Below are 21526 nucleotides of genomic sequence, written 5' to 3'. Positions count from 1 at the left end.
CAGACACCCACACGCTCACTGGTGATTGGATAATGCCTGCTTCTCTGCAGTGGCATGTTGTGCCTCCCCACAATGATGCGTGGCGGAGGAGAGGGAAAACTGGGTAGCTATGGAAACAACGTGTGGTAATCTGTGGTGGCGGGCGGCGGTTCCTTGATTTAACAGGATTAGCGGGAGAATCCACAGACGAAAGTGCTAAAGAGCAAGGGCTCTTCCTCCTTGAGCTGGAGTCTGCAGTAGCACAGATGTCGTTTCACTGTACGTTCAAATGAGGGTATAACATGAATGTACCTGCGGCATATTTTAGTGTGTGCTTGTGCATGCGTGACGGCGTAACATGGCTGTATCTGCGACACGCTTATTTTAGTGTGGGTGTATGCATGCATACAATTGCATGGGCTTCGCATCGTTAAATGAAATGCTCTCCATCACTAGTTTTCGGATATGAAACCAGTAGGCTTTAATGATCAGAGGGTAATGGATTCCGAGGTAAAGGCATCCATCACAGCCCGGCTCCTCCCAGACACGGGCCAGACCTCAGGTCTGCATTACAGTCCCCTGCATGGTGCTCAAGCTGCATTCCACCACTCTGATGGGGATGAGAAGCCCACTGAACCCTGGAAACCAGCTCTTCTCTTCTGTTGTTCTGCCTTCAGTGTCTTGTCGAGCGTTTGAATCCCATTCTCCATGCCTCTGTGCTGCATACTAACCAACACAGCAAAGCACAGAGGAAATAGGTCCCGACTTGCTCATCATGTTCAGCGTATGAACATTGTGATGGAAGAAATGGAGCAGCCCAAGATTAAACAGAGACTAAAGCCGGTTGACCTCATTGCATAAAGCAGACAAAACCATGCACAGAGAGATAATGGGAGAGAGAATGTTTTCTTTCAATCATATCAATATTGTGTGTGGCGAAATGCCATAGAGTGAGAGGAAGAGAGGAATCTTTGGTTTGAATATAAAGGATGGTGTGGGTTCTTCGTGTGATAAAAAGAAGATAGATGAACCCCAGGGTATGAAAAATTAAACAGGCACTGACTCTGCACCCAGTTTTGAGGCAATAAACACAAAAAAATGAAGAAGTCATACAAATCCGCCAAGCTTGCACAACGACAGCATATTTTATACGGTGTGTGTCTTCAGAGTAGAGGAGCTGTGCTTGTTTATTTGAAGATTCACTTTTATTTGCCGATAAGGCCCTCTCGTCATCACAATTAACTAACCACAGCTGACATGCGGTGGGCTGATGAGGGAGTTGCCATGGCAACAGAGGCAAAGTGAGCGGCCGCCCCCACCAGACCACCAGACAGACACACCAGCCAGCAATCAGCAGGGCTGGGATGGAGAGGGTTAGCTCAGTCAAAGATTTGGGGATTGGTAGAGGAAAGAAGCAATGAGGGGTGAGACTACACTACTTTCTGATTGAGAATGGGGGACTCGCCTCATTTGACCAACACACAGTAATCTCCTCTCACGATGATTTCTGGACAAATTCTGTTGTCCATAGGATTCATGTCTGCTGAAATTGCAGGAGTGGAGTACTATCACATTTCTGTGTTATTGACTGGGGTGTGGTTGATTTCCCCTCATGATGACTTCACTTGCCACATCTATCTGAGAGACGAGCTATGGAGGAGGCGGGCAATATCTATCTGGAAATGAGAATATTCCAACTAATCGTATGACATCATCATCATTATCATCCAATCAGAGCTAACGATCAGCATTCAGCAGTAATGTATGCATTCAATAATACATTTTAGAAAATGTCCAATTCATTAAAAATTGTCTTAATTTAGTATCTGGACAATTTTATCCAAAGCGATGCAACAACGTACAAATTAGCTATTAGCTTATTTTTGTGCAACAGTTCAGGTTGTCTTTTATATGAAAGGATCTTATAATCATATCATCCAGAACTAACACTAATCAGGGTTATCTCATCAACATGTAAACCTACAGGAAGGTGAATGAGGGAAAGGCATCCACCCTATAAAATCCTGGTTTGATATAACTTGCATCAGTATATGAACCTGTGTTAGGACAGAACAGTCTACTTGAGTTTGATACAAAGAAAGAGAGGGGGGCGGGAAGGGGGGGGGGGGGTAGAGAGAGTGTAAGAGAAAGGGAGGGTTGGATGGAGTGAAGGTAGGAGGGAGGGAGGGAGGGGGAAGTGAGTTCTGAGAGTATGGGTGTGAGCATGCGTGTGTCTCTAAGGAGTCTGATGGGTTTTCTCCTCACTCACTTTGATAAAGACTTGAAAGCCCGTGGCTTTAAGGGCAAGTCAAGACCCCTCTCCTTCTCTGGCCAGCCACAGTTCTCTGGCCAGCCCTGGTGCTGTACTTTCTCCTCTGGGATTTTTTGGGAGACCGGATTCTCCTTGTTCCTCCACCATCTCCATCTCTGTGTCGATCCCTCATTCTCCCAATGCTGCTCCTATACCACCGTTTCCTTTCTGTCCTAGAATCGATCTACCGCCGCGGGGCCAGAAGATGGAGGAAGCTCTACCGAGTCAACGGACACCTCTTCCAGGCCAAGCGCTTTAACAGGGTGAGTCCCATCCCGTTCACCACCTACATCATTCTTAAATTCAATTTGACACACATTTCTAGGACAACTTCACATGATTTATGCCTTACACACTTCACCCAGTCTGACTGCTACCTGTGTGAGGACAATGGTGTGGTCATGTTTTGTCAATACTATAACTAACATTGATTCTCAGTCTTGGTTTGACCAGAAAGAAGTTGGTGAAGCAAGTAATATGGCAGAATTTTAGAAATCTTCTAGACTTTTAGATTTATGAGTTACACAGTCATTAACAAACATTTTGGTTGAATAATATATGGTAGGTTATTACCGGTAAAAGTCACTGGTGCCACTGAGCTGTGTGGATATTGATGCATAATTCAAATGGCCTAGATGTGCCTTGTTTTGATACACATTTACACACATCCACACCCAAACATTCACACACACACCACATCATCCCTGTTGTTATGCTGGTAAGGGGTCTGTCTGGTAGAATTCACAGAGGTGCGGAGTAGAGTTAGCATTAGCATGCATTAGCATGTGACCTACATTCCTATGGTTATCATGCGGCAACACACCAACAGTCATTCTTAATGCACAGTGTCCACTCTGCCTTGGTGCAGGAGCGTGAGGTTAATGCTGTTACTGTCTGCTCTTGAGTGCCTATCCCCTCTGAAGGGGAAATGTGAGACACAGGTGCTCTGTGTTTGCAGATGCTACCACAAGCACAGACGAGAGGAAGAGGGCAAGAGAGGGAGTGCCAGGTCTTGCCACCTAACTGCACCACGCCAAATCCCTTCATTAAATTCCAAGTTCCTTAATTAAACAGCATGTAACTTGACTTGGAGAATTTGTTCAGTTAGAATTGAGACCACTTAGAGCCTGTTTAATGTTGAATAGTTAAAACACTCTAAATAGGCTAGCAGCCTGGTTAGTAAAGGTGTGGTTGTGATAGTTACTGAGGGTGAATGTGTCCCTGAGGTGCTGTGGTGTTACTGGGAACGTCCAGGCTGGACTGTGGGGCAGTTAAGTGCACTCGTCTGCTAACTCAGCAGACATGGGTTCTCAGCTCAGGGCAGTGGACTTCCATTATCTCCTCCACTGATGGTAAGCAGCTCCAAAGTGCTTGGAGGGCTGGATGAAGGTTGGCAAGACCTCTCATTTCCAGAATTCTTTTTTTTTCTAACTGTATTCCATGTTTCGGTGACTGTGAATCCTTCACTATTAGCCTAACCACATCTGAAAGAGAAGGTTTAGAGTTTAGTAAGTGAACTTTAATGGTGTGGTTTTGAAACAGGTTATTACAGTATGGACTGTTTTGACTGTTCTGGTTAGGGAGGTTTCTTAACACTTTGCAAAAAATGGAGAAGTGGGTCAGGTTTCACTCGCACCCCCCCCCCCCCCCCCCCCCCCCCTTACACACACACACAAACACACACACACAGGCTACACACCCTTATCCACTCTTTCTTTCAATTTCTGTCTCTCGCTCTTTCCCTTTCTGTTCTGGAGAATAAATACAGTGAATACTTCTTCTTAGACATAATGGGGTCTTTTGACTGCACTCTCCATTCCCTCCAATAGTATTTGGTAGGGAGGTGACTGACAGTATAGGCTCGTTGTTGAGGTTGATCTGTTAGTAGAGCGGAATAAAAGACCCAAACAAAGCAGAGTCGCGTCAGTTCAAACTCTCCACTGAGACATCTCGCAGACAAATAAAAAAAAGGCTTCACACTTCTGCTGCTAAATTCATGATAGTCTACATTTCTGTCTGTTGAGGAGCATAGAGAACTAGTGCTTAGGCGTTTTTTTAGCTATACTAGTTATTCATGTGTGTTGACATTTGGGTGTGTTTGCCTATGGTCTCCATTATTTTTATTAGAATGTTTTGGTGGAGTGCTCGATGTCTGTCAAGCCTTTAAGCTGAGGAGTAATGATAAAAACTTTTCGGTACGCAGGAAGAGCTACTTAGCTGAATCTGTTTCCAGACCTGTTCATGACCTGGAGTGATACCTAAGTGGCCAATCGATAAGAGCTTTTCTCCCAACATGAACTGCTGACAGCCAGTCATATCATTCTACTAATGTCTAGCAAATCATACAGTCTATAACAGCTTAGAAACAACACATTATATTCACTGCAACAACTGTGCTGAACACCCTCACTCTGACAGAAAATGTGCATCGTGTCACGGTGTTGTGCACTTCAGGGAGAAACAATGACTCGTTTGCATCATTAGCACCTTTTTATGTAAATGTGAATGTGAATGATTAGCACGCACCACTTTGCTGTCCAACTCCTCTGAGCTCCTGAGCATGAGCAGGCAGGGCTGGCTGATGTATCTTATACAACAGCACCCTGGGGGTCTGTGTGGCGGGTCAAGGGCACTGCAGAGGGTGACTTCATTGCTCTGACTCAGGACCAACTGCACTGTCAGTTAATACACTTTTATGGGATCTGTTCCACATTTGTTGCCTAGCTTCTCTCTTCTCTTAGCAGCATGGAACGACTCGAGTGTCCGATTAAAAGGCCAGTCTGACTAAAGTGTATCAGCCATGTTCAAGTCGACAGTGAGCTGGCGCATGAAGTTGGACAAGATGTTCAGGGCTCCTGGGTAAATGCTGCGATAAATACAGCCTGTTGGAGGAAGGACAATTTATTGTCTTAATTAGTTGTATGGAGGTAAAAAGAAGTGTCCACTTGAAGTGGAAAATGCATCGCTATCACCAATCAACATCGCAACAGGAAAATAAATTCAGACTTGCTCTAGTCCTCTCATTACAAAAGTGTTCGTTATCTTTGATAGGGATTATATAAGGTGATCCCATCCAATCTAAATGTCTCTCGTCAAGACCAAGTTGTCGGTGATTGGTAACGGTTTCTGTCCTTCATTTTGGATTCTTGCAGATCTGTATCCCTCAACTCAAAGTCACAGTAGCACATTAAGACTATGTCTCCTTTAAAGAACAAAGGGCATGGATTATAACCCCCTGTGTTGTCTTGTCTATGGACGCTCTCTTCCCAGTCAGTCTGGCAAGGAGTCCTGGGCCGCCATCTTCAAAAGTTTCTTCAGAACAAGGGTTATTTACTCCCCAGGGTGTCTGTGCCACACAGGGATTCTTTTTTTTTTTTACAAAAAAAATCGCAAAGCTTTATTAATTTATAACTCTATCCCCAAACAATCCTTGTTGAGTCAATTTGGGAGGGGGTTGGAGAGAAACTTTGAAGTTATCAGCAGTATCTCCATGGCAACAGTGCTTTGATTGCGGCTCTGTTCTCCTTAGAATGTTGGTAAACAGTCATTTTGATTGGGTGTCAGTATTCTGCAATAGACACAACATTCCCACAATCATGTGCTCTGTGACATGTTTGACTCACTAGTGTCTAGACCGAACAAAGACATAAAAGTTATTTTAACAAGCAAGTGTACGAATGACTCGTTAATTATTGATTTAAAATATTTCCTGGAGCTATAAGGAAAACTATTTTCAATTAGTATTTCACTACAACTTGACATAATCACCTTCTTGGAAATTCCTTAGCAATGATTACCACTAAATTCCAACACTCGTCTCCTGGCTTATGTACATTAGCTGTCACCCATTGATTCTTGATCAATACGTCTCTGTGTAACTATGTCATCAGGTTAAAGTATAACCCCCCTTTCTCCATCTTGTCTGTTCTCCAGAAAGCATACTGTGGCCACTGCAGTGAAAGGATATGGGGGCTGGGGAGGCAGGGCTACAAGTGTATCAACTGCAAATTGCTGGTCCATAAGCGCTGTCACAAACTCGTCCCTCTGACCTGCCAAAGGCTTATGGTGAGTACACTGTTCGGTCAGGTTCAAGACTAACCACTCAAGCATCCTGAGGCAAAGGGGCTGTATGGTAGTTTCCGTTCAACAGTAGCTGTTGGTGGTGTACAGTATGTCCAAAGATGCTAGTTGAAACAGTTTGTGACTCTCCGCTATACCTCATTCTGGTACTTATGTGCTTGTAGCACCTCAGGATGCCCTGCCCTTCTGAATAGGAGACATTACACTGGAGTGTTACCTCAGGTCAAATGAATGTACAGTAGGCTTGAATGCTTGGCATGTGAATGACCCTCTTTTTGCAGCGAATATCATAGGAATCATGTGTCCTCTAGAATAAGGAAACATTGTGTTTGCCTTTGATACACTTTTGATACTTTTAATTTGGAGCACAGACACAGTAATACCACATTAGACATCTTGAGGCCCCTCTGTTGACCTACAAGGTTCAGAATTAGTTCATTTGGTACAAATTAGACTAGAGTCTTGAGTAGATCTCCATGCAAACAAAGTCCATCCCTGATTAATCAATACAGTTTTCTTTCATGGCATTTAACACTGCTCTTTCAGCAGCAGATTCTTCAGTCTAGCCTTTTGTGATGTCAGACAGGCCTCCATGCCTGACATCACCATCTAATCATCAAACAGAAAATAGCCTGATCACCCTCAACTTTTAAATTTAGCTGGATATAGATGTATACAGGAAGGCATCCAGTATCTAACTCAACTTTAAAGAATTTTCACTTGCCCGTTGTTTTGTTTTTGTTTGACCAGTGGTCATGATGTCCTGGAGCTGCACTGTTGTCTACTGGAGCATAAACACTAAGTGAAGTTCTTTGTATGATCTTTGGCCATTTCCCATCCAGGATCCAGTCATGCCATCACAGGAGCCCCCTTTAAATGAGAAGAGTGAAGAGGTGGACCTCCCACCTGAAGACACAGAGGACGCAGATGGAAGTAAGCTGCTCACATCCCAGGAAAGCTCCTCTGTTTTCAATATGTCTGATGTGATCTCTCTGGAGAACACATTCTGAAAATGTGTGTTAAGTCTTATGATGAGCTATGCTGTTTCATGGGGAATACAAAAGCCAACTATGGTCTCTCATGTGACGGGTTAGCCTACTTCATCCTGTGCTGTGCTAGTCCCTTTTAGTTGGAGTCTGCTGCAAGCATTCACTGTTTTTTTGGAGTGCAAAGGAACATTCTCAAGTCTTTTAACCCCACACTTTAGTCATGGGATCTGGGTTCAATAGCTCAATCCCCCCAGGTCTTGCACAACTGCTCTAATGTTTACAAGGCCTATGGGCCATGTCTAGAAGGACTTGCCTCCCATTGTGACTAAGATGTACACTACACACACTCCTCTGTGATGTTCCCCAGTGTAAAGGTCACTGTGAAGGTTGTTAGCCCAGCAGGTGACTATAGTGCCACACAGTAGACCAGTGATGACAGAACAGCACGGTATCCACCAGTGGGCTGACCTAGTTGGATAGAGGCATTAGGGAGTCTGGTTCTCTGCAGAGCACACTGCACTCTGCTGGTCAATGGGAATTACAACAACCCTGCACAGTGCAAACGTAATACTGTGTAGAGTATGTGTATAATGGACAAGGTCATCTCACGCCAGTTAGTTTCAATCATTTAAAACGTAGATGGCCTTATAAATACTTGAGAGTGATATATGGTTTTCTGTTCTGTCTCTGCTCATTAGTACCATTTCTACCACACAATCGCAAGGTGGACAAAACAGAGGATGACTCAGAGGTGAGGCCAACTTCAAGCACATTCCTCTTTAAAACAGCTAAGGATGGGAGTTCACTTTTGGCTTCATACACTCCAGCTTTTAGTGTGTGCTAACTAACCCTAAACTGTCCACCTCCAGTCAGATCCAGAGCTATAGAGCTTCCATGCTGCCTACATGGCTGTAACCCTCCTCCCCTCTCCTCGCCCTGTAGGACATCAAGGCAGTGGTGGACGGGATTGATGGCATCAAGATCTCCCAGGGGCTGGGCCTGGGCGACTTTGACCTGATCCGGGTGATTGGGCGCGGCAGCTACGCCAAGGTGCTGCTGGTGCGGCTGAAGAAGAACGAGCAGATCTACGCCATGAAGGTGGTGAAGAAGGAGCTTGTGCATGACGACGAGGTAGGGAGGAGGGAGAGGGGGAGGGGGAGGGAGAACTGGAAGAACTGGGAGGGGGGGAGGCGGGAGACTGACAAAGCCACAACAAGCCAGAGTGAGTAGAGATGGGGTGAAGGATTTGAAAAGAACAGAAAGAAAGAAGAAAGGCGGAGGACGGGAAAGGGGAAAGATGAGGAAGAGGAAGCGAACAAATACATGGAATAGAAGTGGAGAAAAACATAAAGAAAAGGAAGGAAACTGAAGGAACAAAAGAAGCACTGTAATGAATGAATGAAACACAAAAGCTTTGGTGAGACAGTTCACGTCTGGAAACCATGAAGATGACAACTGGTTTCTAAAAGAGATACTATAAATAGAATGATTTCATATTGAGGAGTCCTAAGCTGAAGTATTGTAGTTGCTGGGTACAGATCGAGTATTAGCTTACCGGTCACCTAGGCAGTTGTATTTTATATAACCACTAGGTGGAGCTATGGTATTACCATTCTTCCATACCAATTGAAATTGGGAAAAATTGCACTGGATTATAAATAAATTGTCTCTGTTACTTTTGTGCATAAAAATTACAAAACATTTATCAATGCTACAATAATAGTCTGTTTCTACACAGTTCCCTCATTTACAGATCACTTCCAAGTTTGATTTTTATTGGACAGTGATCCAGACGGTTATCACAGTGAAATATTTATTAATGTATGCCTGGATTTCTATTTGTTTAATTATTCATTTGTTTATTAAAGGCTGACATCAAAGATACTTTCCAACAGCCCAGCATAAAGAGTCCTCTAAAAGGCTGTACATTTAATTCAGTGCCAGGAAGCTCAACTGACCAGTTAATGTTATGACTTATTACTTGCCCTTCCACTACTACTAAAGGCGGGTTGGCATACAATTAAATCAAGTTATAAGCACAAGAAACATGAACTTGGTAGAATGTTGCTCTTTCCCATATGTTTTTGAAACAGCTGGATGGATCTATTGTACTAGAAGAAAAGACTGGCAGTGTTTTGAGGACTGATGAAAGACTAGGCAATCCTGAGCTGCATTTTGACCCATCAAATCTCTCTTTCCAATTTGGCCTCCTCCACTTACATGACTGATACCGAATTAGGTATAAACAACATAGTGGAGGCCAGGTGGTATCATTCAGTTCAATTTAAAATAACTTTATTCATTCCTGATGGATCTATCTTAGTCACACATAGTCCGCTTGAGTCTCTGAAGTGGATCGTGCGTCAGAGCAGCTCTCTGGACCGGAGCAGAGCCCAGCTGGCCTCTGTTAAGCCCAGTCAGCTCTTGGCTTCCGGTGTGCCCCGTCCCGGCTCAATCCTAGCCCCAGCTAGGCCAGCCAAGGACAGCTTTTCAAACAGTGAGCCAAGAGCAAAATGCCCCAGACAGACAGGTTGCACCTGAGATAGTTTTCTCCATCGTAATGGGGGAGGAATCGAGGGAGACATGAGCCAATACTGTTTGGGATGCTTTGCCCTTCCTCTAAAATGTGAATGTCATATTTATTTGTTCCTTAACTCTCAAGCAGAAATTTAAGTGACAGGATTTTATTCTTGTATGTATTTTATACTACTGGTACTGAGAGAGACTACAAATTTAGCAAATGACAACAGTCAGGGCAGGAGAAGAAGGAAGGTCATGTCCTAGAAAAGCCCCAACAGCTGTCTTCCTCCATGACTTCCAACCTCAGCTGATACCAGGCAGTGTAATCTGCTCTCTACTGGCACTGGAGTCGGAAATTAAAATGTCCAGATTTGTAAAGCTGTCTGTCTGTGGGTATGTTTGTATATGTGTGGGAGTGTGTGTATGCACGTATGTTTGTGTGTGAATTTGAGAGGGTGTATGCCTAAAGAGAATGTGCATTCATAATCTGTGTCTTGTCAGATGAGGTAGCCTGCAAATCAAGTCATAATGTGTTTGTAAATCAGGTATTGTACGGCACATATTTGATTGAACAATGAATTGAATGTCTCTTGAAAGCTTGAAAGCTGTGTCTTAGTGTAATTCTTGTTTCATTTGCTCTCTTTACCCCCTGCTTTATCAGAAGAGAAAATACCAGGTGTCTCACTGACTAATGCTCCTTCTTATGTGATGGTGTCCCCTAGCAAGAGTAGTGTTTGATGTTTCATTCTTCCAAGCCACAGTTTGCCTGAAATAATAACCTGCATTTCTGCAGTTGAATAAGTACCAGCATGGTTTACGTTAAATAACGAACGCAACTCAGTGATTTCAGAGAGATGAATAAAAGTAGTATAATTTTCTATTTGAAAGAGTTGTTATCTTGTAACTGTTCAAGCCCCACCATGCTGCGGAAGTATACATTAGTGTTTTGTTATGTGCTGCTTCCTCTTGGGAATTGTCTTGACAGCACATCAACTCATAATGAAAGGGAGAGAGGTTAGCCTGCTACCCAAGGTTGATACTAAACCTTACTTTTACCCATGGCATTATGCATTGATTTTAAGCTATTGGTGGCAGTTTATTGATCAGACAAGTGGATTGCTAATGTGTTTCTTCCTCTGTTTTTGTCTCTGTATCTCTGTGTTTGTGTCTGTCTTCCTGCCTGTCTGACTCTAAAGGATATCGACTGGGTGCAGACGGAGAAACATGTCTTTGAGCAGGCGTCGACCAATCCGTTTTTAGTAGGCCTTCACTCCTGTTTCCAGACAGAAAGTCGGTAAGAGGCTGAGTGGCAGACGAACAAATCTCACATGACCATTCCATGCAACTGCAACAGCAGCCTTGCACCCCCGACCTTGAACTGTGAAACATCTATGCCTGTTCAGTGTACAACATGAAACATTCTACCCACATCATCAGTGTCGGTGAATGCAATGATGACTCAAAAGCAGATTTCAAAGGAGTGTCCTGAAATGTAACCTAGTCAAGAGAGCACATCTCTGATGGGAAAAAAACTGATGAGTTTGAATGAAACTGAAAAGGAACAAATCCAATCACTGGGGACTCCCATTACTACTGAGCCCATTCTACCCTTTTGTTGTTAAAGCTACCATTATATAAATGATCAAGTCTGTGTCATTTTCATGAAGACCTGGAGAACCGGAGAACTTCATTCAATTTCAGTTCTGCTGGCAGTTTGATGAATAGCCTACTCCTGTATTGTCTGGAAAAATTGCTTTTTGGGATCTGAGCTTCTCAGGATGTTGTGCCTCAGAACACAAATCCCTCAAAAGTCAACTATTCTTCATGATGTTCGAGGAAAACTAACAAAAGATTCCCTTTCCCTGGCTGTGTTTCTAGGTTATTTCTGGTGATTGAGTATGTGAACGGAGGGGACCTGATGTTTCATATGCAACGACAACGGAAGCTTCCGGAGGAACACGCACGGTAACCATTCATCTCCTAACTACCATCGCTTACATGGGGGAGAAACCCCAAACCTCTCCCTCTTACAATTACAGAGCTTGTCTCAGAGTTATCCATTTATTTCCAAGGATAAATATTCACATCCCAACATGGATAATATTTTTGACGAAAGTAGATTAAGTCCTTCCTTTCTTTTTCCGTCCAATATCCTCTTTCTCCATTGCGCTCTCTCTCTTGCACATGGAATTGAAAGTGTAAGGGACAAGGCAGAAGGATGAGTGGCTTTCAGGAAAGCCATCCTGTGAGAACAGGATGTCACAGAAGCAGCCAGCCCTCGGCGCTGTCCTGATTGGAATCTGGTTAAGTTGACATCACTTGTTCAACTGGATCATAAGTTCCCGTTCAAAGGATGAGAATAACCAAATGGTCTGAACAGCACAGGGACATGCACAGAGGCTCGAGCTACTTCTAATTGGCTTTTTTATAGTTTACATTTTTAAACCGTATGTCTCCAGTTTCAGTTTTGCTCAGGATGAAAGAACTATTTGAGAGGATACTCTTCAGAGATTCAGTAAGGCCAGTAGAGTACCAATCACTGACCTCAACCCAACATAATGTGCACCCATAATTCATTGTTCCTGTCTACGTGGCCGCTCTAGTGGCGGCGGTTATAATCGTAGGATCAAAGGCGCGGTAATTTAGAGAGGCACCAGTCCCCCACCGGCGCCCGTATCTGTCTTCCAGAACCCCAGCTTGTCTATGCAAAACAGCATGGTAATCACCAATAATGATCGTACATATTCATGAGCTACGCTCCCAGAGAGACCCCCTGGGTTAGGGGGGGGGGGGGGGGGGGAAATGATGGCATAGCTGACAGGATACAGATGATGCCAGTCTGGTGAGAAAACTCTGCCCGGTGGGGGCAGTCATGGTCCGAGGCTCAGACAGTGAGAGGTAAAACAAGCTCACAGCCAGGGGCCTCTTACACTTATCTCCTTGAGACAGTATGTGTTGTGATGGGAAATCTATTTAACTACTTTGAAAGAAAAACTGAGGGGTTCAGATGAGATAGACTAATGGGCTCTCATGTTGCCAAATGTTGGGAACATAAATATGAATATCCTTTTATTTTTTGGATCTGTAAAACCTATTGCACTATGCATTTTAGCTTCAGTTTAGAGTGATTTGGGGTTCATGAATGTGTTTCTTGAAAGAGATGTGAGAATGCCCCTGGAGGTGGTGTGTAGAGGTCTGACTGAGTTGATTGTGACACTCCTTTCAGATTCTATGCTGCTGAAATTTGTATCGCGCTCAATTTCCTGCATGAAAAGGGCATCATCTACCGGGATTTGAAACTGGATAACGTGCTGTTGGACCACGATGGACACATTAAACTCACAGACTATGGGATGTGCAAGGTAAGGCCTCTGGGCTAGCAGTGGTGCTGTCTTCCACTACAGTCGATCATGCAAGGCTTTGGTAGCTAGAAAGAATATTTTCTCTTTTTTACTTTTCCTTTCCATACAGGATCTTTTTTATTGAACCTTCTCTTTCCACTTCCATGTTATTTTCGTAACTTTTCTTTGCTTTTAATACCATCATGCTCCTCTCCCCCCCCCCCCCCCTCTCAGGAGGGGATAAGACCAGGGGACACCACTAGTACGTTCTGTGGGACCCCTAACTACATTGCCCCTGAGATCCTCAGAGGGGAAGACTATGGTGAGTGCCTGGACTGGACCAAAACGATCTGTCTAGTTTGTCTGGAAATTAAAAACTTGTAAGGAACAAGGCTGGAACAACACATCCCTGCTGACTGTAACCAAGGCGTGTTTCTCTCTTTCTCTTTCGCTTTCTCTTTCTCTCTCTCTCTCTCTCTCTCTCTCTCTCTCTCTCTCTCTCTATCTCTCTCTCTCTCTCTCTCTTTCTCTCTCTCTGTCTCTCTCTCTCAGGCTTCAGTGTGGATTGGTGGGCACTGGGCGTGCTCATGTTTGAGATGATGGCCGGCAGGTCCCCATTTGACATCATCACCGACAATCCTGACATGAACACAGAGGAGTACCTGTTCCAAGGTGAGAAAGGCGAGAGGTGTTTCTAAATCGTAAGCTGGATGATCTGGATATCTTGAAAAATCTTGTAAGGTTGAGACCACGCCAACTGTTCCTCCATGTATGAGTCCTAGTGTGTATTTGTAGACTAGCCATATGCTAGAGTGTGACCCCCCCAACACCTTACTGTTGTAACGGACATTCCACCATACCGCCCTCCAGTCTCCCATGCCATGTACTCCCACCATGCCCGCCCGTGGCATAGCATGGCACCAAAACTGGCATCTGCCCGCCCTCTTGTACTCCACTCACCCCCACAGGGCAAACAGCATGCTCCTGGATGCCACCTCACCAACGGAAGTCAGACCCAGTTCCATAGGAGCAGTGCAGCCATATGCCACCTCCCCTAACCTGTGCCAACCTCAACATGGGCAGGCATGCCACCCATGCCAACCCACAGCTATTGACAGACACACAGAGCTTGGCAAACTTTTTCACAGGGTCACATGATGATTTGTATTCGTTTTAAGAATGTTAGTGTCTGTGTAGTTCCGACTCTCTGGCATCACCAGTGCAATTCAACCTTGTTCCACCAACCATGTCCCCTTACCTGTCCTTCTGTGTCGATGTGACAGACACTTCAGCTGGGCTTCAGCCAAAATGGTGGATGGCTTTCCATGATGTTACCCTGTGTGCCTGCACACACACCTATGCACACACACACACACACATACAGAGATGCCACCAGAGAGGCTAACCCTCCTCCGTGGCACCGGGCCAGTGGTGCATGGAGGGCTGGCGAGTGAAGCTGCCCTGAATGCCCCAACTGTCCCTAAGAAAGCTGATCCACTCAGGATTTTATTAAGAGGGTTGGCGTAAACAAACAAACAACAAACATGGGGTGATGGCATTTAGGAAAGAGAAGGGATAAACACAGTTTGGCCTGTAATCTGTTAATCATCAGAGAGGTCGGAGATGTTAAACGGCTTTGCATCCGGTCATCTGCTCCAAGACACGCAATGTTTGTTTTGACTGTGTGGGTGGGGGGGATTGATGGGGGAAACGAGGGATGAGAGACAGACATCATCTCTGTTCAGAGAGGATTGCTTGGCGAGTTGTTTTCTGGGGCTGGATTTCTGTGAGGGATTTAGCTTGATTTGATTCACCAGGAACCAAGAGGACAAGGATACTGTCTTCCACACATGATGAGGGTCAGATTATGATGGAAAACAATACTGGGGTCAAGTCATTTTTTACTCACTTAAAAAAAGAGTAAAAATGCAGAATAGTATGTAAATAATAGTGTATAATTTAATTTCGTATTATTTGTGTTGTTATAGATAAAACCTTAAATAACACACGTTTCCAGGTCACAAACATACAGTACGAATACTCCTATGGGCTCTAAAAGTGGTCATACTATTTCTCCATCTCCCTTTTTTCCAATATTTTTCAACTGAGAAACCCCGGCTGACAACAGATGACTGTGGTGCACAGAACATAGCAGTTCCCCCTTTCTCCTCAGTCCTTCCCTTCTTCCTTTCATTTTTTTCTCCCATCCCCCTGTTTAAACTCCCACTCAGCAGACAGGCCCTCACTGGGATGCCGGATGGTGAATCACCCATTGTTTGTCTCCCTCGTCACTATTGTCCTCCTCATCTCTTCTTCCCTAACTCTCTCTTTCTATTTTACGCTTTCTCTCACACACTCACTCTTTTTGTTGTTGTCTTGCTTACTCTCTCTCTCTCTCTCTCTCTCTCTCTCTCTCTCTCTCTCTCTCTCCCTCCCTCTCTTTCTCTCTTTCTCTCTTTCTCTCTCTGCAGTTATTCTCGAAAAGCCCATTCGTATCCCAAGGTCTTTGTCAGTGAAGGCTGCCAGCGTGCTGAAGGGCTTTCTAAACAAGGTGAGAGCAGAGAACACACACCCCAATGGGTCTAATAGGACCCCTCTTGTGTTTTCCTCCCCTATCCTTTCCTTTCCTCCTCTTCTTTTCTCACCTCCCTCCCTCCCCTGTGTAGGATTGTGGCCAAGACCCCATTAGTGGCAGCAATGTGACAGCCAATCCATGTCGAGCCCTCATCAGTTTGGCTGAGAGCAAGAGTGTGTGTGTGGGCGTTTAGTTTGTATTTGTATTGTATTGTATTTGTATAGTTTGTATTGCTGTAGTAAATCCAATACCAGCCCTACAGACACTGCCCCATAGACCTTTGTTTCCACTAAAGTCTCACATTTTATATACATATCCATAGGCATACTTTATTCTATGAAATACCTAGGCAAACAAGTATATACCACGCTTTTCTCAATTAATTCTGTTTTTTAATTCTCTACAGGACCCCAAAGAGAGGTTGGGTTGCCAGGTTCAAACTGGTTTTACCGACATCAAGGCTCACACGTTTTTCCGCAGCATAGACTGGGACCAGGTAACCCCCCTTCCAGATGCTTCCCAGTGATTGACAGTTCTTTGTAGCATTTAAATATTTAAAATGGTAGGATTTAAAAAGTTAGAGGCCACAAAAGAATCAACATTTTAAGAGCTACATTTAAATCGCAATAGTAATAATAATGACTTTTAAAATATTTGACATATTCCCTCAGCATTTGACAAAACACTTTATTGATGCCATTGCCAGAAACACTCCAGGGGAGCTTTTTTTTGACACTGCAGCTGTTCCGTAGCATGGATCTTGTAGAGCAGTTTAAAAAAGGATAAAACATTTACACACATGGAGGCGAAGCGTATAGACCACTGCTGTGAAGAAAAGGCCCTTGTTTATACCACCAAATTAAAGTGAATTCTAAATGACACACCCTGAGAAATAGCAACAGTGGGCATGTGCATGTGAGTGTGTTGGTAATTGCGTATTGGTGCGTAGAGTGTGGTGGTGGTTGCTTAATTGACTGTGCATGGCTGACGCACGCAACTACTTGAAAGCAACATTAAAGTGAAAGATAGCGCATACAATATTTAGGGGGTTCAGTACAGTATGTCATGGGTAATGATGCTGATGTGAATACATGCTGCTTTTGCCAGGGTGTTTCAGCGCACCAGCTTAATCAAAGCCTATTCTCTTCACTTTCAAGTTGAAAAAAATAAAAAAAAAACCTTGTTTGCTGATTTTTTTTAACTTAAGTACAAGTCACTGGAAGTCAATTGGTCAGTGGTCAATGGAGGCTTCAACTAACACTGAAATCTCTCTGAAAAGTCCAATTAACAACATGTCTGGTTGTTCAAACAAACTTAACAAGTTCAGGACAGGAAATGTGTCGTGCTTATGAGTATGTGGGTATAAGTAACAGCTTGACTTAAATCAAGCAGTCTACTGTAGCTTGCATTGTAGCGTCATATCTGCAGATGGGACTGAATGAGGACAGAGGGAGGAAACAACAAGCCTGTCCTCAACCCAGGATCCCAGCTGCTCAGTGTGGGCAGAGTAGTGTGACGTCAAGCATAGTAGCAGCTATCCGGCTGGAGAATCAAAACCCTGCCTGCAGCAACCTGCGTCATCCTAGCTCCAACACTGTCCCACCACTATGGTCATCCTAGCTCCAACACTGTCCCACCACTATGGTCATCCTAACTCCAACACTGTCCCACCACTATGGTCATCCTAGCTCCAACACTGTCCCACCACTATGGTCATCCTAGCTCCAACATTGTCCCACCACTATGGTCATCCAGTGTTTCCCACACATAGACTAATTTGTGGCGGTGCGCCACAGAATCAACACCGGCCGCCACACATTGCGTTTCGTAAACATTTTTTTTTTTCGCTATTTAGGTAAAAACACGCAGCGTATTCGTTCAGCTGCATTTCCTTTCCCTGCTCTCCCTCCGTCTCTTTCACGCACGCGTCTTTCTCACATACACACACAGTCACTACGTCAGCACACGTTAGCAACGATGCATACGCCGTTCTAGTGAGACCGACAGCTACATCAGCGAGCCTTCAGCATTAGTGCCGTAGCTAAAGGTCTAGGAAAGTTGAGGCTACTTTTCGCTAGGTACCGACGGACATGTCTTAATCGAAGGTTCCCCTTCGTTGTTTTGGTGAGAAGTTTCAAGAGCTAGCTACTTACCCGGCGTCATGGAGCCGACCAGTTAAATAGTTATTTAGCACCCTGTATGCAGCGTCGCTACCTGCATATGCAGAAATTATTTGTTTGTTGTTGTTGATTGATTTTGTGAATTATTTCGACCCCCCCCCCCCGGTCTGACATGAAACAACACCCCCCCCCCCCCCCCCCCCCCCGCCACATATAGCTTTCTAATCTGTGGGAAACACTGTCATCCTAACTCCAACACTGTCCCACCACTATGGTCATCCTAACTCCAACACTGTCCCACCACTATGGTCATCCTAGCTCCAACACTGTCCCACCACTATGGTCATCCTAGCTCCAACATTGTCCCACCACTATGGTCATCCTAACTCCAACACTGTCCCATCACTATGGTCATCCTAACTCCAACACTGTCCCACCACTATGGTCATCCTAGCTCCAACATTGTCCCACCACTATGGTCATCCTAGCTCCAACACTGTCCCACCACTATGGTCATCCTAGCTCCAACATTGTCCCACCACTATGGTCCTCCTAACTCCAACACTGTCCCACCACTATGGTCATCCTAACTCCAACACTGTCCCACCACTATGGTCATCCTAACTCCAACACTGTCCCACCACTATGGTCATCCTAACTCCAACACTGTCCCACCACTTTGGGGAGAGAATGTTGTGCTCTCTCTTGGGGGATTTGCTGTACATATCTGGCTGTACGATATTAGGAGGCAATTACTGAAAGCAAGTGTGGAGCAGACATATCTGTTGTCATTAATAGGGTAGATATTTGTCTGGAAATTAAGCAATTTATTCTTATTTTACAGTCCTTTACATTACATTTACATAGTCATTTAGCAGACGCTCGTATCCAAAGCAACTTACAGTCAGTACAGGGACATTCCCTCGAGCAAGTAGGGTGAAGCCTTACCCAAGGACACATTTGTCATGGATACACATTTGTCATTTGCATGGCCGGGAATCGTAACCCGCAACCTTTTGATTACTAGCCTGATTCCCTAACCACTCAGCCACCTGACTCCCACTTTAGAAATCCTATTCAGAGTTTAATAATATTGCTTCATAGAATAGCACAGATTAGGATTATATACACTACCGTTTAACAGGGGTAGTGGGTACTGAAAGAGAATAAGCATTCAACCCTAACCATAATGCTGGAGGAAACAATACTCAAGATGTGTTAAATGAAGCTATTCAATCACACACTGATTTACAGTACTGTTTTCCTCATGGGAGAATTGCAAAGGGAAGCATTAAATAAAAAATTGAAAAGATTGTCTATTTTTATTAATGAGCTTTACCATGGCACGTGTGTTGTGCACACCAAAGGAAAGCTCTGAAAATGTCCCGACTTTGATATGTTTCCAAGCCCCGCGACGCCTACTCTGTGAAAAAGCTTGACAATGCTGTGACAGTGTTAGGTTGCTCGCTGTGCCACGGTTTATGATTGTCGCCTCGACATCCTCAAGCTAAACCTGTCTCCAGACCTGACAGGCCTTCAGCACGTTGCTCTTTGACTGCTGTTGTTTTACGCTATTAATATTAATCGTCCCATTCCTTTGGGAACACAGGCTCTTGCTTCTGAAGCGTGACATTTACCTGCCTCGCTTTTTTTCCGGAAAGATTTCAGAACCCCATACTAGCAAAGTAGAGCTGTCAAATCAATGAAGCTACCAGTGTTTGGAGTGGCAATAGAAACGGGATAATTATTACTGCTCAAACAACTTTCCAGTTGGCATGTACACAAGATTAAATTGGAGTGGAACTTCTCTTGTATTCTACCACAGAACATGTCTACAATCATGATGGCGTCTTTATACATGGTGTTGCCATTTCCAAACTAAAGGCTTGACAAAGAAAGGTTTTTCCGTATCATATTCATATCTAGTATTTTATTACAAATTATGGTCTCATGATGTGGATAAAGAATTAACAGGCATCCATCATAATGTAATGTCTCTTGGTGGTGGTGTAAATGTAAAATTGTTTAAACTTCTAAACAGTTAAAGTTTGTCAAACAGCTGTCACTGCGTGTTTATATGCTACTATGTTTTCGTTGTTTGTGTGTGTGTGCAACTGTGGGTGTGTGTGTGTGTTGGCGTTGTTCCTCATGCCTCCTCTGTTGATTGGCTGTAATTAGGGTGCTTTCATGTCAGCAGGTGGACCTCAGCCCCCACTTGTGTACCCGTTGTGATGAGTAGCATTATTCTCTTGCCTCTTTGGAGACAACCCTGCCTTCATATTCTACACACACACACACACACCTCTTCTCTTTCCATCACACACACACACACACCTCTCCTCTATCCATCACACGCACACACAACACACACACACCTCTGATCCATCACCTCCACACAGACCGAGTTGATCCATCCGACAGCTCTGTGATGTCAAGGCCCTCCCCTCAGCCTTGGCTCAAGCTCTGCCTTTCAAGTGTCTCAGGCCGCGGGGCCACTTCCTCCTCTCACTCCCTCTGTCTCTCTCTTTCTTTATCTCTCTCTTTCTCTCTCTCTGTATTGAGTAGAGAGAATAGTGGTGATCCAGGGCCTCAGTCTGGCCTCTGTGCCTCATTACCACAATGGATTCCACTAGCCACCGTGCTAAATAGCTAGCCATCCAGCTTGCCTGGCAGCCAGCCAGATGCATAGAATAGGAGAAATGTGTTTGTGCATGTGTGTATGTTGGACAAAGAGATTACAGATCACTTTGAACAAGTGAGTAGTAGATGGCTAGGAGAGAGAGCGATAATGTGAAATTGTTTTCAGGAGAGAGAAAGTGTGTGTGTGTTGGAATGTGTGTTGGGGGGTGCAGGTGTAAGATGAAGAAATGGTGAGTAGAAAACAGAGATAAGTGATAGAGATGTTCCAAGTTGTTTTGAAACTCTTCCAACAGGTGCTTTCAACTAATAAAGTTAATGATCCATCACAGGTGCCTGCAACTTGGAAGTCACAGGAAGTCAGAAACATACACACACACACACACGTATGTGTAGAAGACTAACATCTGTTGTTTACTGGTGCAATTTCATATTGAACTACAGTCTTACAAACTCAGAAATACATTTTTGTGGTATTTAAATCCAGTAACCTTTTTCTTGACAAACTCTCAAAATGAATCAAACCTGTTAATTTAGCAGTGGTTTCACAAAACATCTACACTATTCCGTTTTAGAACAATCAATGTCCTCAGTGGGATTTTGAACATGACTCAAAATGAATGTGAAACCATGGTAACAAACCATAGAAGAACTCTTGAGCGCACACTGCCCAGTGAACAGTCACTGTAGGCGACGCCTAAATTATACTACTGCTTTCTCTTCTCCTGAGCTTCAAGGATGTTTCAGAGAGCTTAGAAAGGTTCTTCGCCTCTACCTTAGTCATCAATAATGTTGCCAGTGAGTTTTTATTACATTTTCGGTACTGAATTATTTTCCTCTGCCGTTTTCAACAGCTGGAGAAGAAGGAAGTGACCCCTCCCTTCAAGCCTCAAATAACTGACGACTACGGCCTCGAAAACTTTGACACCCAGTTCACCAACGAGCCAGTGCAGCTAACACCAGACGACGAGTAA

At 44.2% G+C, this 21526-nt stretch overlaps 1 protein-coding gene across 11 annotated transcripts in view; it reads left to right on the top strand.

Moving 5' to 3' along the window:
- The window catches only part of prkcz (protein kinase C, zeta), a 52606-nt gene that overhangs the window by 27780 nt on the left and 3300 nt on the right, over nt 1-21526 (top strand). For all 11 annotated transcript variants that reach the window (XM_047039803.1, XM_047039804.1, XM_047039806.1 and 8 more), the window contains 13 exons: nt 2468-2553; nt 6224-6355; nt 7213-7303; nt 8058-8110; nt 8302-8490; nt 11076-11173; nt 11758-11844; nt 13106-13241; nt 13455-13542; nt 13773-13892; nt 15692-15771; nt 16202-16291; nt 21407-21522. In XM_047039803.1, coding sequence (XP_046895759.1) covers nt 2468-2553; nt 6224-6355; nt 7213-7303; nt 8058-8110; nt 8302-8490; nt 11076-11173; nt 11758-11844; nt 13106-13241; nt 13455-13542; nt 13773-13892; nt 15692-15771; nt 16202-16291; nt 21407-21522 — 1366 coding nt within the window. The remainder of the gene's footprint in view (nt 1-2467; nt 2554-6223; nt 6356-7212; nt 7304-8057; nt 8111-8301; nt 8491-11075; nt 11174-11757; nt 11845-13105; nt 13242-13454; nt 13543-13772; nt 13893-15691; nt 15772-16201; nt 16292-21406; nt 21523-21526) is intronic.

Source organism: Hypomesus transpacificus, chromosome 18 (genome assembly GCF_021917145.1).
Source record: "Hypomesus transpacificus isolate Combined female chromosome 18, fHypTra1, whole genome shotgun sequence".
NCBI lineage: Eukaryota > Metazoa > Chordata > Actinopteri > Osmeriformes > Osmeridae > Hypomesus > Hypomesus transpacificus.
The sequence above is the reverse complement of the archived record's forward strand: the minus strand, read 5'-3'. Positions and strand labels throughout refer to the sequence as shown.